Below are 17,738 nucleotides of genomic sequence, written 5' to 3' on the forward strand. Positions count from 1 at the left end.
ACATCTCCTCTAAACCTTGCCCCTCGCACCTTAAACCTATGCCCCCTAGTAATTGACCCCTCTCACCCTCAATCTATGTCCCCTGGTTATGGGCCCCTCAGCCAAAGTGAATAACTCCTTCCTGCCCACTCTATCCAGACCCTTCATCATTTTATACACTTCAGTGAGGTCTCCCCTCAGCTCCCTCTGTTCCAAAACAAACAGCCTCAGCCTATCCAATCCTTCCTCACAATTCAAATTCTCCAGACCAGGCAGCACCCTGGTGAATCTCCTCTGCAACCTCTCCACTATAACCACATCATTCCTATAGTGCAGTGACCAGAACTGTACACAGTACTCCAGTTGGTGTTTATACAGTTCCAGCATTACCTTCCAGTTCTTCTATTCAATATCTCGGCTGATAAAGGCAAGTATCCGGTCTACCTTCATAACCACCTTATCCACCTGTCCAGAATCATGAGTAACCTGTGTGTGGAGACAGATCCATTAACCATTTTCCTACCCAGGGATCTGTGGACATACACTCCAAGATACCTCCGTTCCTCTACACTTCTCACTATCCTTCCATTTTTTGTGGATTCCCAGTTCCTTGATAACATTCCCCAAATACATGACCTCACATTTCTCCGGATTACATAGAACAAAGAACATAGAACAGTACAGCACAGAACAGGCCCTTCGGCCCTCGATGTTGTGCCGAGCCATGATCACCCTACTCAAACCCACGTATCCACCCTATACCCGTAACCCAATAACCCCCCCCCCCCCTTAACCTTACTTTTTAGGACACTACGGGCAATTTATCATGGCCAATTCACCTAACCCTCACATCTTTGGACTGTGGGAGGAAACCGGAGCACCCGGAGGAAGCCCACGCACACACGGGGAGGACGTGCAGACTCCGCACAGACAGTGACCCAGCCGGGAATCGAACCTGGGACCCTGGAGCTGTGAAGCATTTATGCTAACCACCATGCTACCGTGCTGCCCGAACTCTATTTGCTCCTATTCCACCCACCTGACCAGTCCTTTGATATCTGCCTGCAGTCTGCAGCTTTCCTCCTCATTACCAACCACACGGATAATTATTGTATCATCTGTAAACCTCTTAACCATATCCTCTACATTCAAGACCAAATTATTGACATAGACTGTAAAGTTCTTGTCAGATGGCCTGATTTATACAAGAACACTTGTAGCTAAATCTATAAACGATTTATTAACATTAAATTTGGGTCAAATATATACAAAACAACAGATGAATAATAGTATGATCACGCACAAGTAACCTCTCTCTCAGCTCCCTAAGTCAGTCTGAGGTCAGCTGACTCTAACATTCACTTATATACTAATGAGACTCCTAGTGGTCAGTCGGTGAATTACAACACAACCATGATATTTTGATTTGATTTATTATTGTCACATGTATAGGTATACAGTGAAAAGTATTGTTTCTCGCACGCTGTGCAAACAAAGCATACCGTACATAGGGAAAGAAGGAGAGACTGCAGAATATAATGTTACAGTTATAGCAAGGTGTAGAGAAAAGATCAACTTAATACGAGGTAGGTCCATTCAAAAGTCTGATGGCAGTAGGGAAGAAGCTGTTCTTGAGTCGGTTGGTATGTGACCTCAAACTTTGGTATCTTTTTCCTGACGGAAGAAGGTGGAAGAGAGTATGTCCGGGGTGCGTGGGGTCCTTAATTATGCTGCCTGCCTTTCTGAGGCAGCGGGAATTATAGACAGAGTCAATGGATGGGAGGCTGGTTTGTGTGATGGACTGGGCTACATTCACAACCCCAATATCACTATATCACTACAGAGACCACAAAAAGCCAGGGATCTCATACTGAGCCCCGTGGAATCCCTTTGGAAACAGCCGTCCAGTCACACAAACACCCATCCACCTTTCCCCTTTTACTTCCTGTCTCGGAGTCATGTCTGGATCCATTTTTCCCTTGGATCCCATAGGTTTTTAACTTTGTCATACATGCCTTGCTGAAATCCATGTAGAATACATCAATCGCTGACCCTCATCGGCCCTCCTTATTACATCCTCAGAAAATCCAGTATTAGACCCTCCCCCATAGAGATTCTCCCAGTATTGGACCCTCTCCCATAGAGATTCTCCCAGTATTGGACCCTCCCCCATAGAGATTCTCCCAGTATTGGACCCTCCCCATAGAGATTCTCCCAGTATTGGACCCTCTCCCATAGAGATTCTCCCAGTATTGGACCCTCCCCCATAGAGATTCTCCTAGTATTGGACCCTCCCCCATAGAGATTCTCCCAGTATTGGACCCTCTCCCATAGAGATTCTCCCAGTATTGGACCCTCCCCCATAGAGATTCTCCCAGTATTGGACCCTCCCCCATAGAGATTCTCCCAGTGTTGGACCCTCTCCCATAGAGATTCTCCCAGTATTGGACCCTCTCCCATAGAGATTCTCCCTGTATTAGACCCTCTCCCATAGAGATTCTCCCAGTATTGGACCCTCCCCCATAGAGATTCTCCCAGTATTGGACCCTCTCCCATAGAGATTCTCCCAGTATTGGACCCTCCCCCATAGAGATTCTCCCAGTATTGGACCCTCCCCCATAGAGATTCTCCCAGTATTGGACCCTCTCCCATAGAGATTCTCCCAGTATTGGACCCTCTCCCATAGAGATTCTCCCTGTATTAGACCCTCTCCCATAGAGATTCTCCCAGTATTGGACCCTCTCCCATAGAGATTCTCCCAGTATTGGACCCTCCCCATAGAGATTCTCCCAGTATTGGACCCTCTCCCATAGAGATTCTCCCAGTATTGGACCCTCTCCCATAGAGATTCTCCCAGTATTGGACCCTCTCCCATAGAGATTCTCCCAGTATTGGACCCTCCCCCATAGAGATTCTCCCAGTATTGGACCCTCCCCAATAGAGATTCTCCCAGTATTGGACCCTCTCCCATAGAGATTCTCCCAGTATTGGACCCTCCCCCATTGAGATTCTCCCAGTATTGAACCCTCCCCAATAGAGATTCTCCCAGTATTGGACCCTCCCCCATAGAGATTCTCCCAGTATTGGACCCTCCCTCATAGAGATTCTCCCAGTATTGGACCCTCCCCCATAGAGATTCTCCCAGTATTGGACCCTCTCCCATACAGATTCTCCCAGTATTGGACCCTCCCCCATTGAGATTCTCCCTGTATTGGACCCTCCCCCATAGAGATTCTCCCAGTATTAGACCCTCTCCCATAGAGATTCTCCCAGTTTTGGACCGTCCCCCATAGAGATTCTCCCAGTATTAGACCCTCTCCCATAGAGATTCTCCCAGTATTGGACCCTCCCCCATAGAGATTCTCCCAGTATTGGACCCTCCCCCATAGAGATTCTCCCAGTATTGGACCCTCCCCCATAGAGATTCTCCCAGTATTAGACCCTCCCCCATAGAGATTCTCCCAGTATTAGACCCTCTCCCATAGAGAATCTCCCAGTATTGGACCCTCTCTCATACAGATTGTCCCTGTATTGGACTCTCTCCCATAGAGATTCTCCCAGTATTAGACCCTCTCCCATAGAGATTCTCCCAGTATTAGATCCCCCCCATAGAGATTCTCCCAGTATTGGACCCTCCCCCATAGAGATTCTCCCAGTATTGGACACTCCCCCATAGAGATTCTCCCAGTATTAGACCCTCCCCCATAGAGATTCTCCCAGTATTGGACCCTCCCCCATAGAGATTCTCCCAGTATTAGACCCTCCCCCATAGAGATTCTCCCAGTATTGGAACCTCTCCCATAGAGATTCTCCCAGTATTGGACCCTCTCCCATAGAGATTCTCCCAGTATTGGACCCTCTCCCATAGAGATTCTCCCAGTATTGGACCCTCCCCCATAGAGATTCTCCCAGTATTGGACCCTCCCCCATAGAGATTCTCCCAGTATTGGACCCTCTCCCATAGAGATTCTCCCAGTATTGGACCCTCCCCCATAGAGATTCTCCCAGTATTGGACCCTCCCCCATAGAGATTCTCCCAGTATTGGACCCTCCCCCATAGAGATTCTCCCAGTATTGGACCCTCCCCCATAGAGATTCTCCCAGTATTGGACCCCCTCCCCCATAGAGATTCTCCCAGTATTGGACCCCCTCCCATAGAGATTCTCCCAGTATTTGACCCTCTCCCATAGAGATTCTCCCAGTATTTGACTCTCTCCCATAGAGATTCTCCCAGTATTGGACCCCCTCCCATAGAGATTCTCCCAGTATTTGAACACCCTCCTCTGTAATCAGGTGTAATTTACACAACGCAATGGTCCAACCGCAATTCAGGGGTTGCGTGCAAGTTTTATTTAAAAGGGACATTAAAGTGGCTCTGACTGTGCAGCCTAGATTCATCAGGCTGATGCCATGGGCTGGAAACCATAGATCTAAAGAGAGAACTGAGATTCTGAGCTCAATTCTCTTCCGATTAACACGTCTGGAGGGGAAAGTTAACAAAAATGTGTCAGTAATTCAGAGGAGAATCCGGGCCGGTTACAGGCAGTGGAGCATTGAAAACCCTGGACGAAATTCATGCACGTTTTCTTAAAGTAGTGAAGGATTTTGATCAAGTGAATTTTTGCTCTGGTTGGAGTGTAAGTGCGGAAGCGTCAATGAAAATGGAGTTTGCAGAAATTCCTTTGCACAGAGGATTGGTGCAACATTTCCTCGTTTACATTTCTAAAGTACTTCATTGGCTGGAAACACTTGGCGCCATCTTGAGATTCATGTAAATGCAAGTCTTTCTGCCTGTATGGAATGTTTTACCGTCAAGAACGCAAGGGACAATTGTATTTTTCTTGAGGAGAATTATTTGACGATGCGGACGAAATAGCCTTTGATCCGAGAACGAGTCAGAATAGAACAATGTGCCAACTGGTCTCCTTGTGAACTCTAAATGTATGTGGTTCGATAGTGCAGTGGCTTGAGCTATTTATACGTAGCATCAGATTTGAACAATCACTGGGTTAACCATGCTCAGATGACTGCTACCTTGGTAAGTGTGGTGAATGTGATTCACACCGGATTATAACCTGTAAATAGATGTGCCTATATTGTAAGTGCAGTTGCACTACCTGACCACCAGGGGGAGTAGCTCTGGGAATGCTCGAGAATTGTACTGGGCTTCTCCCTTGGTTCCGCCCAGGACTCCTCCCCCTGGAGCTACTGTATAAAGATCAGTGCCACATGGTCAGCCGGCCAGTTCACCGAAAGTTCCGGCTAACCGGCTGGCTCTGTTGTCAGTATATTAAAACCGCTATACTAATCCTACAAGCACGTGTCCGTAGAATTGTTGGTTCCAACAGTAAGTAGCTTTTCCCAGATGGTCTTGCAACTTCAAGAGTCGAGGCTAGCGCCCCTGTGGTGCAGTATGCAACCTAAGAGGGCTAAAACGTTCCTCTAACCACCTTTCCTTTATTGTTTAGGATTCCCCTGTGGGGCGGAGTATTAATAACTATCGTAGACACGTTTTTCTTCCTCTTCTTGGATAAGTACGGTAAGTTTGACGGAACTTGAAAACCTTTGCCAACCAATAATTCTCCGTGTGAGCTGAAACTGTCACCGACAATTTTTCCACCTAATTATTTTGAATGAATCAGTTTTTGATTATCTTAATCCATCCAATCCCCCACCTTTGTTATGAGAGTGTCGAGTCTTGGTTTTGCTCGGGTATAACTCCTCTGACCAACCAGCAACTCAGCTATATGGCCATCCTCACTTGAACCGGGGAGATGGTGGCTCGTGGCAAGGTCACTGGACTCGTAATCCAGAGGCTCAGGCTAATTCTCTGAGGACATGGGTTCAAATCCCACCACGGCACCTGGCGGAATTTAAAATTAATAAGACATCTGGAATTAGCTGGAGTCAGTAACGGTGACCATGACAACTAACTAATGGTGACCATGACCATGGCAACTATCATCTACTGTCCTTAGCTTACCCCAGATTGGCAGCAGATGTTTTTAAAATTCTTTTATCGTTGAAGGGACGTGAGTATCGCTGGCTGGGCTGGCATTTGTTGCCCATCCTTAATTGTTAGACCATTTCAGAGGGGCATTGAAGAGTCAACCACATTGCTGTGGGTCTGGAGTCACATGTAGGCCAGACCGGGTAAGGACGGCAGATTTCCTTCTCTAAAGGACATTAGTGAACCAGATGGGTTTTTCATAGAATTTACAGTGCAGAAGGAGGCCACTCGGCCCATCGAGTCTGCATCGGCTCTTGGAAAGAGCACCCTACCCGAGGTCAACACTTCCACCCTATCCCCATAACCGAATAACCCCACCCAACACTAAGGGCAATTTTGGACACTAAGGGACAATTTATCATGGCCAATCCACCTAACCCGCACATCTTTGGACTGTGGGAGGAAACCGGAGCACCCGGAGGAAACCCACACACACACGGGGAGGACGTGCAGACTCCGCACAGACAGTGACCCAAGCCGGAATCGAACCTGGGACCCTGGAGCTGTGAAGCAATTGCGCTATCCACAATGCTACCGTGCTGCCCTTTTTACGACAATGAAAATGAAAATGAAATGAAAATCGCTTATTGTCACGAGTAGGTTTCAATGAAGTTACTGTTAAAAGCCCCTAGTCGCCACATTCCGGCGCCTGTCCGGGGAGGCTGGTACGGGAATCGAACCGTGCTGCTGGCCTGCTTGGTCTGCTTTAAAAGCCAGCGATTTAGCCTGGTGAGCTAAACCAGCCCATGGTTTCATGGTCATCATCACACTCTTAATTCCAGATTTTTTTCAAAACATTTATTTCACATTTCACCATCTGCCATGGTGGGATTTGAACCCATTACCAGGTAAACCAGGTCCCAAGAGCATTACCCTGGTGTCTGGATTAGTAGTCCTGTCCGAGTGCTTGAATCAGGAAAAGTTTCTTAAATTTAAAGTACCCAATTATTTTTTTTTCCAATTAAGGGCCAATTTAGCGTGGCCAATTCACCTACCCTGCACATGTGAGGGCGTGACCCATGGAGACACGGGGAGAATGTGCAAACTCCACACGGACAGGGACCCAGAGCCGGGATCGAACCCGGGTCCTCAGCGCCGTGGGAATCAGTGAGAGAGTTCAATGAAGAATACCAACTTCAGTACACAGTGAAATACAGTGTATTGGAGGGGAAAGGTGTCTTCGCGACCAAAGTACAAGTGAGAGAAACAGACAGAGACAGAGGGAGAGAACGAGAGCCTTCGGCCTCAGATTTGGGATGCATGCAACCTACGTAGCTGAAAATTGGCCGTAACCAACTTTTCCCCCATTAACCATTAACCTTGTGTCGATCATGATTTGATTGACGGTGTAAGGTATATTGTCCTGACCGCGTGTAACACCAACTCCCTTTCTCTTCAGGTCTGAGAAAGCTGGAAGCTTTGTTCGCATTCTTTATCGCAGTGATGGCCATCACTTTTGGATATGAGGTACAAGTGGATAAATTTGAAATGAAATGAAAAAATGAAAATCGCTTATTGTCACGAGTAGGCTTCAAATGAAGTTACTGTGAAAAGCCCCTAGTCGCCACATTCCGGCGCCTGTTCGGGGAGGCTGGTACGGGAATTGAACCGTGCTGCTGGCCTGTCTTGGTCTGCTTTCAAAGCCAGCTCTTTAGCCCTGTGCTAAACCAGCCCCTGTGTGATGTTTTAAACTGCGGTATTCTTAGGTCACTGTGTTACTTCGATCGGACATTGATTTCCGGCGTTTTTTTTTATTCTTTTCATGATATTTCGGCACCTTATTGGATTGTATCTGTTTGATTCATGCGGCACTGGTGCAATATTTTTTAAATATGTCTATTAAAAGTTTTCCATAATACATAAAATCATACAACACAATTAACCAGAGTTACACAATAAAAGAACGAGATTTAAAAGCAAACGTACGTATTAACGTGACTCCAAAAAAACTAAACTAAACCCCCTCAGAACTGACGGTGACTAGCTCCTTAAAGAAGGAAATGTATGGCTGCCATCTTCGGTAGAAACCTTCGACCAACCCTCTAATGGTGTACTTAACCTTCTCCAAATGTATAAAAAAACATGAGGGGCGAAGTTCACCCCTACCCGGCGGGGGGGCGGGGGGGGGGGGGGGGGGGGGGGTGTCCCGGCGTAGCGGAGTGGCGCCAACCACTCCGGCGTCAGGCCTCCTCAAAGGTGCGGAACTCTCCGCACCTTTAGGGGCTAGGCCCGCGCCAGAGTGGCTCCCGCTCCGCCGACTGGCACCAACGGCCTTTGATGCCCGCCGCCCTGCGTCGAGGCTGGCCGAAAGGCCTTCGCCGGTTCGCGCATGCGCCGGAGCGTCAGCAGCCACTGACATCACCATCGGTGCATGCGCGGTGGAGGGGGTCTGTTCCGCCTCCCCCATGGTGGAGGCCGTGGTGGGGGCAGAAGAAAAAGAGTGCCCCCACGGCACAGGCCCGCCCGCCATTCGGTGGGCCCCGATCGCGGGCCAAACCACCGTGGGGGCACCCCCCCGGGGTCCGATCGCCCCGCGCCCCCCCCCCCCCAGGACCCCAGGGCCCGCTCGTGCCGCCAATCCCACCGCCACCAGAGGTGGTTTAAACCACATCGGCGGGAGATGCCTGACAGCGGCGGGACTTCGGCCCATCGCGGGCCGGAGAATCACCGCGGGGGGCCCGCCGACCGCGGGGCGCGATTCCCACCCCCGCTGATTCCTGAGTGGCGGATAATTCCGGCCACGGCAGGGGCGGGATTTACGTCGGCCCCGGGCGATTCCCCGACCCTGCAGGGGGGGTCGGAGAATTCCGTCCCTGGTCACCCAACCAAGTCGAGGAACTGGGCAGAGTAGGAGATTTCCATCCAAGCACACCCAGCTCTGGACTATTAACGAGGCGAAGGTGAGGACGTCTGCCTTCTCCCCTGATTGAAGCACCGACGAGTCTGATACTCCAAATATGGCCACCAGCGGACATGGATCCAAATCAACATCGAGTATCTCGGGCATGGTGTAGAAGAAGGAGACCCAGAAGCTTACCATTGTGGGACAAGGGCAGAACATATGAGTGTGGTTAGCTGGTCCCTGGGAACAACGCTCACACTTGTCCTCCATCCCAGAGAAACATTCACTCATCCCCGCTTTAGTCACTTTACCATCCCGGATTCATCCCACTACATTTAACAGAGGGCCTCAGCGCTATAGTGAGCGGTTCTATTGCCAAAACATACGAGCGGAGGCAGTGGGCATTCCTGTCTCATGCCCCCATTCAACGGGAATTAACGAGAGTTCAGGGCATTCTTACAGTAGGGGCACTGTACAGTAGTCAAATCCAGGAGATAAACTTGTGGCCAAATCCAGGGTCAGCTATTTCCTCCAAGAGAGATTACCCAACAGGTACAGCCACCAGGCCCACCCAAGGTGGCCACCAAACCGAATCACAAATAAACAAAGAAAAATCTGCAGGTACCGTCAACAAACTACACCCCCCCACCCCCCCCCCCATGTCCTCGCCCTCACATACTACCACACCCAAGTACGTGCACAAATAGAAGCAAGGCAAATTCAAACAAATAAAATCTACTTTTAATCAACCGAAACAAAATACGAACTCAAAGCTCATTATCTAAAAAGCTATTATAATGAGCTGCAGTCAATCCTTCAACACCATTCCCGTTATTAACTCTTTTGTTAGCAGGGAGGCTCCCAACTAGAGTGAAGAAAAATGGTTACAGACGACCAAATATTAAAACTCCATAAATCAGTGCATTCCAACAGGGAGGTATAGATTTTCAGAACAATCAGAATAGATCCCCACATAAAACTAAACCCCAAACCTGAGCCCAAACTATAAAAATTCATCCACCAAAGAACAGGAAAATACAAAAATAAATATGGAGCCCCAACAATTCAACATACCCGTCCCCATCACCTAAAAGACTCAATCAAAATTCCCCTCAGCTCGTGTTTCTTAACAAAGGAGTCCGCCTCTCCCCGCTCATCAAATAAATAGTCTTTTCCCTGGAAAGTCACTCTTAGCCGGGTACACCACACCAGACCGGTCTCCACTTTTGTACAGGGCGGCCTTGGCTTTGTTGAACGCAGCCCTCTTCTTTGCCAGTCCTGCTCACACGTCTTGGTAAAACCTGACAGCTTGGCCTTCCCATCTCAGTACCCGCTCTATCTCTTTGAAGCTATGGAACTTCACTCTTACCGCACGCGGTGGGCCCTCAGGACAGGGCCTCTGCCGGAGTGTAAGGTGGACTCGGTCCAATACAGGACGAGACATGAATCTACCATCCCCCACCATCTTGCCAAATATCTCTGCAAAGTACTCCGTGGGCGTTGGACGTTCCATCCCATCTGGCAGCCTCATAATTCGAACGCTTTGCCTCCTGGACCGATTCTCTAAATCATTTACCTTGGCCTTCAGCGATTAATTTGCTTCAGCCACCAGAGACATCTCCGCTTCCAGTGAGGCAGTCTGATCACCGCGTCTCAAAAGGGCCTCCTCCGTGTCTTTTATCGTAGCTCTATGGGCTTTCACGGTTTTAGAACATAGAACATAGAACACTACAGCGCAGTACGGGCCCTTCGGCCCTCGATGTTGCGCCGACCTGTGAAACCATCTGAAGCCTATCTGACCTACACTATTCCATTTTCATCCATATGTCTATACAGTGACCACTTAAATGCCCTTAAAGTTGGCGAGTCTACTACTATTGCAGGCAGGGCGTTCCACACCCCTACTACTCTCTGAGTAAAGAAACTGCCTCTGACATCTGTCCTATATATCTCACCCCTCAATTTAAAGCTATGTCCCCTCGTGTTGGTCATCACCATCCGAGGAAAAAGACTCTCACTGTCCACCCTATCTAACCCTCTGACTATCTTATATGTCTCTATTAAGTCACCTCTCAGCCTTCTCCTCTCTAACGAAAACAACCTCAATTCCCTGAGCCTTTCCTCGTAAGACCTTCCCTCCATACCAGGCAACATCCTAGTAAATCTCCTCTGAACCCTTTCCAAAGCTTCCACATCCTTCCTATAATGTGGTGACCAGAACTGCACGCAGTACTCCAGGTGTGGCCGCACCAGAGTTATGTACAGCTGCAGCATGACCTTGTGGTTCCGAAACTCAATCCCCCTGCTTATAAAGGCTAGCACACCATATGCCTTCTTAACAGCCCTATTAACCTGGGTGGCAACTTTCAGGGATTTATGTACCTGGATGCCGAGATCTCTCTGTTCATCTACACTACCAAGAATCTTGCCATTAGCCCAGTACTCTGCATTCCTGTTACTCCTTCCAAAGTGAACCACCTCACACTTTTCCGCATTAAACTCCATCTGCCACCTCTCAGCCCAGCTCTGCAGCTTATCTATGTCCCTCTGTATCCTATAACATCCTTCAGCACTATCCACAACTCCACCGACCTTCGTGTCATCTGCAAATTTACTAACCCATCCTTCTACACCCTCTTCCAGGTCATTTATAAAAATTACAAACAGCAGTGGCCCCAAAACAGATCCTTGCGGTACACCACTAGTAACTGAACTCCAGGATGAACATTTGCCATCAACCACCACCCTCTGTCTTCTTTCAGCTAGCCAATTACTGATCCAAACCGCTAAATCACCTTCAATTCCATACTTCCTTATTTTCTGCAATAGCCTACCGTGGGGAACCTTATCAAACGCCTTACTGAAATCCATATACACCACATCAACAGCTTTACCCTGATCCACCTGTTTGGTCACCTTCTCAAAAAACTCAATAAGGTTTGTGAGACATGACCTACCCTTCACAAAACCGTGTTGAGTATCGCTAATCAACTTGTTCTTTTCAAGATGATTATAAACCCTATCTCTTATAACCTTTTCCAACATTTTTACCCACAACCGAAGTAAGGCTCACAGGTCTATAATTACCAGGGTTGTCTTTACTCCCCTTCTTGAACAAGGGGACAACATTTGCTATCCTCCAGTCTTCCGGCACTATTCCTGTCGGTCTTCTCCACACCTGCTCAGATGGGCCCAAGGAAATTGATGAACACTGGCAGGTTGTGTCGGAGGACCTCCGGAAATCGATGGAGGCCCCCTCCGGAGGTCCTCTGACACAATCTGCCAGTGTTTATCAATTTCCTTCACCAAGGTACCCGAAAACACCTCACCCGTTAGTGCAGTGGGCAGAGCCCGCCACCGCCAATTTATCTGCTGGCGAACTCTGAGAGCCTCCGATTCCGTGGACGAACCGCTTCTGTCCACATTCTTTCCCCTGACCTTTCTGGGGCATTTCACCAATGTAGGATCCATATCCCATTAATTCTGGGGGTTTTCAAAAGCAAATACCCCCTGAAACTAAGAGAAAAGGGCAGACAGTGCAGTGCTCTATCAGGAGCCACCTCGTACACGTCTCCCCCCTACGTAACACCACCAGAGGTCCCTGTGCAGTATTTTGTTTGCAAGTATAATAGACAAGGCCCTGGAGACAGCGTCTGTCACACACGAGCACGTCTGCCCAGTTCCATGCTTGAGGTTAAGATGTTTGCAATGAATCCAATGACATGATTTTTGTTGCACGCTGTGTGTTCAGTAAGCCTCACAATGAGGCTCTGAATTCTGTATCGTTGAACATTCAGTGCTTGTTGATAAGTTACAACCATGAGGTTCTGAGTTTTTCCATTCGCTGTCACCATGTTATATGTTCAGTACGTCACAGGTTCTGAGTCTTGTATAGCTGAACATCAACAACAATGCATAACTATATGCAGGGTCTAGCCCGTGCTTTGAGCTAACTCCATGCTTGCTTCTACACAGGTCTCTGTCCGGTCCACAACTGACCCTTGCCTAAAGTCATGTGTCTCTTTACACCACACGATGAGCAGCACTGATTCCAGTCCCACATTAACACTTGCTGTGCCAGTGATGTTGGAGGAACATAATCTTGAAGCTCCAATTGAAATATGAATGATTTGAAACCAAGATAAGACAGGAATTTCATCAATCATGCCATTAAATTGCTTTGGGACCTCCATCAGCTTCGGCTAGTAAAAATATAGTTATGTAACTGGATAATCCAGTCTGAATCACCAAGTCACAGTCAACACAATTCGCTCCTTGTTAAACGTCTGTCTCTGAGCACTATAATGGATTTGGAAATGTTTTACCTCTACCATCTAGAAGCAGCAGATACCTGGGAACCCCACCAGCTGGAGGTTCCCCTCCGAGTCACTCACCACCCTGACTTGGAAATGTATCGGCCGTTCCTTCACTGTCGCTGGGGCAACATCCTGGAACTCCCTCCCTAACAGCACTGTGGGTGTACCTACACCACACTGACTGCAGCGGTTCAAGAAGGCAGCTCACTACCACCTTCTCAATGGGCAATTAGGGAATAGCAATAAATGTTATCCTAGCCAGCGATGCCCACAAGCTGAGAACGATTTTTTTTCAATGGTTACCCAGTTAGATTTGCCCACATGCTTTGCAGATTTGTGTCTCAGCATGTACAGGTTTGCCATATCCTTACTCAATTAACAGACTCTGTTCCTCTGCCCCACAGTATGTGACTGTAAAACCAAACCAGCGACAGCTGCTGAAGGGAATGTTTGTACCCACTTGTGAGGGCTGTGGAAGCAGGCAGCTACAGCAGGCAGTTGGCACTGTCGGAGCGGTAATCATGCCCCACAATATCTATCTGTACTCCGCCTTGGTCAGGGTGAGTGTTCCAACTGCAGTAAGTGAGCAAGGAGCAGTATTTGAAACTGGGCAAATCGCTAGCCACTACAGACACGTGCTTACATTGTGAACGAGTTTGAGAATGACATATTCCAGGATACTTGATGCTTTGAAAAGACAAAAAATATGGGATTTAAGTGGGGCAGTAGTGAGGGAAAAATCTTGGCCTAGAAAAGCATGAAGTAGAATTCTGTGCAATGAGACAGAGCCAATTCGTACTCTCATAGTCAGGGATCCTCTGGGAAAGAGTGATCATAATCTGTAAAATTTCACCTTGAGTTTGAGAGTGACATACTTGAGTCTGAAACTAGCATATTGAGCTGAAATAAAGCCAATTGCATAGGTATGAGGGGCGAGTCCAAAGACGTGCAGGTTAGGTGGATTGGCCATGATAAATTGCCCTTAGTGACCAAAAAAAGGTAAGGAGGGGTTATTGGGTTACGGGGATAGGTGGAAGTGTGGGCTTAAGTGGGTCAGTGTTGACTCGATGGGCCGAATAGCCTCCTTCTGCAATTTATGTTCTATGTGTTGGTGAAGGAAATAAAATTAAACGGTATGCTGGGAGATGAGCAACAGCAAACATTTCAAGAACTATTTGATTTTCTGAAAAAAGAACATGCTGCTGAAGCTTTTCATCTTGCACTCATCAGAACAGACACAAGGGGCGAAATTCTCCGACCCCCAGCAGGGTCGGAGAATCGCCTGGGGCCGCCGAAAATCTCGCCCCCGCCGTGGCAGAGATTCTCCGCTACCCGGGAAGTGGCGGCGGCAGGAATCTCGCCACTCCAATCGGGCTGAAGTCCCGCCGCTGGGAGGCCTCTCCTGCCGCCGAGGTTTGAACCACCTCTGGAACGGCGGGATCAGCGGTGCGAGCGGGCCCCAGGGTCCCCGGGGGGGTGCCCCCACGGTGGCCTGGCCCGCGATCGGGGCCCCCCGCTCAGACTCCGGGCCAGTGCCCTGGCTGCACTATTTTCCTCCGCGGCCGCCACGGCCTCCGCCATGGCGGAAGCGGAAGAGAACCCCACATCGCGCATGCGCCGGCAGTGACGTCAGCGCTCACTGCCGGCGCATGTGCCGACCGGCGAAAGCCTTTCGGCCAGCCCCACTGCCGGGGACGCCGGTTTTTTGCGCCAGTCTTCTGGTGCCAACCGCTCCGGCGCGGGGCTGGCCCCCAAGGTGCGGAGAATTCCCCACCTTTGGGGAGGCCCGACCCCTGAGTGGTTGGCGTCACTCCCCTACTCCGGGACCCTCCGTCACGCCGGGTAGGGGAGAATGCCGCCCAAGAATACCAAATTTCAAGGGGGAAAACAATTTATGCTGCTTAGAAAAGGCTGATTGGTTGGCAAGGTGGCGCTGATTGGTCGGGACATTAAGAAATCAACCAGGGAGCTATTGTCTGTTTATTCAAAAAGGTGCAATGTCTGGACATATTCCTTATGCCTACATGCAGATTCCTGTATATGAATATATGTCACTTCTAGCAAGCAGAAGTGAGCTACATTGCAAACCCAACAAATGAAACAACAGGCGAGATTCTCCGACCCTCCGCCAGGCCGGAGAATCGCCGGGGGGGGGGCCGTGTGAATCCCGCCCCGACGCCGGCTGCCGCCTTCTCTGGCGCCGGTTTTTCGTCGTCGGCGGGAATCGCGCCACGTCGGTCGGGGGCCATTGGCAGTGGCCCCCGCCCCCCCCCCCCCCCCCCCCGGCGGTTCTCCGGCCTGCGCTGGCCCGAGCGGCCGCCCATTTTCGGCCGGTGGGGGGGGATCTGGCCCCTGGGATGTATCCCCACGGTGGCCTGGCCCGCGATTGGGCCCACCAATCCATGGGGGGGGCCTGTGCCTTGGGGGCACTCTTTACCTCCACGCCGGCTGCTGTGAACCTCCGCCTCAATAGCATGTCTTTTCTCAGCAACACTGAAGTTCTGTACTACAGAAAGGCAGGCGTATTGGCCTTCGCCTCCCTGGTGGCCTGGAGACAGATTTTGCTGGGATGGAGGGACGCGGAGCCTCCAAAGTCGGGGATATCGGTCAATGACATGGCGAGGTTTCTCAGGCTAGAGAAGATTAAGCCCGCCTTAAGGGGTCCAATACAGGGTTTCGCTCGGAGGTGGCAGCCGTTCATCGACTTCTTCAAGGAAAACTGACCATTATCAGAAGGGTGGAATGGCGGTTGGGGGGGGGGGAGGGGGGGGGGTGCGGAGGCATGGAAGTGAAGAATAAGGGCAGGGAATCTAATATATGGGTAGCTAGGAGTTAGGGCGGGGGGAAGTTGGGTATGTTACTGTGAGATTTCTGTGTGTGTCGGACCGCTCTGCTATTTAGAATGTTAATATGTCAAAATGTTAAAATTATAAATGCCTCAATAAAATGTTTCCGAAAAAAAAAAGTTCTGCACTACAAAGAAATATGTCGCGATTCTCAATGAATATACATCGTGAAATGAAACTCAGTGGGAGAAAGGACCGATCCATGGTTGAAAGGATTAAGGATCATATTATAGTAAAATAAGAGACCTTTAATATTATCAAGAAGAGCAGGAAATTTGAGGAGAGTGAAATACTGGCAAAGGATGACCAAGGAATTAATGAAGAGGGAGGAATTAGATTATGAGAATACACTAGCCAAATACATAAAGACAGATGGAATGAGTTTCGGTCAGTATGCACAGAAGAGGAGGGTAGCTGAAATGAACATGGGTCCCTTAGAGACGGAGACATGAGAAATTGTCATGCGGAGTAAGGAAATGGTAGAGATGTTTTCTGTCTGTTTCTGTAGGAGACATTATTTTAAAAGAATCCAAAAAACCCAATAAAAAACATTTAAAAAAATAAATACCAGAGGGAGCGGAGAAACAAGATTGTGATGAGGAACCACTGAATCATAGGTTCCTCCAAAATGGCTCATTTATGCTTCCTCAAAGTGACATGCATTCATACACAGGGACCCATTTGCATCAAACAAAAGGAACATGTTCAAAAAGTAAGTTCCTCCAACATGGCTCATTTATGCTTACTCGAAGTGACATGCATTCATACACAGGGACCTGTTCTCTGCAAACAAAAGGAACATGTTCAAGCCTTGCACCTTTTCTTTGAATTACTCGGAAGCATGGGGAACCTATAGTTCCTCATGGCTTTCCCTACGGCAACGCCTCGGCCAGTCAGCGTCAGCTTGCCAACCACTGGAATAAAACTGTTGCGATGGTTTTCAATTTGACATTCTTGTGTTTATGCCGATGAGTGCAAGTTGAAAAACTTTGGCAGCATGTCTCTCTTTTCGACAATAATCATAGAATTATGGAATGGCTACAGTATTTAAGGTTCGCGACCTTCCTGGGTGGGAAACTTGTGATGTCACTGGCTGGGGGAGGGGAGGGGAGAATTGCGCCCTGATATCGCGCTGGCAACCTTCTCAGTTTGCCTCTTCTGGGATTTTGCACCCACCTTCGCCACTTTAATTGGACAAAAAATAATTGGGCACTCTAAATTTTTTTTTTAAACCTCCCAAACAAAGCCAGATGAAGTTGCAATTCATTCTCCCTTGCTTTCTGCTGTGCACCTAATGGCCATAGTGATGCTGACCAAACGGGCAGCATTGCACTTCAAGGCCGGTCACTTGATGAGGCACTGTGTGAGGTTATTGACTGAGCTTGTGACACAATGTGGAGTGAGGGGTGTTTGGGAGGGGCGGGGGGGGGGGGGGGGGGGGCGTAGGTGGCAAGATGGGGGGAGGGATTGAAATTGAGGGATTGACTAATGCTAACGTCTTCTCTTTCTCAGTCCAGGGATGTGAATCGAGCCAATAAGAAAGAAGTGAGGCAGGCGAATCGGTATTTCTTCATTGAAGCCTGCCTGGCTTTGTTGCTGTCTTTCCTCATCAACGTCTTTGTGGTCTCTGTGTTTGCAGAAGCTTTTTATAATAAGACCAACGAACAAGTGGTGAGTGTGTGAATTGCGCTTTCACGTATCTGATCGTCAGTCCAGAAGTAAAACACTCGAACACGTCAGTAACG

The 17,738-nt window shown here is 48.9% G+C and overlaps 1 protein-coding gene across 1 annotated transcript in view; it reads left to right on the top strand.

Moving 5' to 3' along the window:
- Positions 1–17,738, top strand: part of LOC119958197 (natural resistance-associated macrophage protein 2-like) — a 105,717-nt gene that overhangs the window by 40,717 nt on the left and 47,262 nt on the right. The window contains exons 7-10 of the mRNA XM_038786573.1: positions 5,448–5,518; positions 7,389–7,456; positions 13,552–13,707; positions 17,506–17,664. Coding sequence (XP_038642501.1) covers positions 5,448–5,518; positions 7,389–7,456; positions 13,552–13,707; positions 17,506–17,664 — 454 coding nt within the window. The remainder of the gene's footprint in view (positions 1–5,447; positions 5,519–7,388; positions 7,457–13,551; positions 13,708–17,505; positions 17,665–17,738) is intronic.

The sequence above is a fragment of the Scyliorhinus canicula genome, chromosome 28 (assembly GCF_902713615.1).
Source record: "Scyliorhinus canicula chromosome 28, sScyCan1.1, whole genome shotgun sequence".
NCBI lineage: Eukaryota > Metazoa > Chordata > Chondrichthyes > Carcharhiniformes > Scyliorhinidae > Scyliorhinus > Scyliorhinus canicula.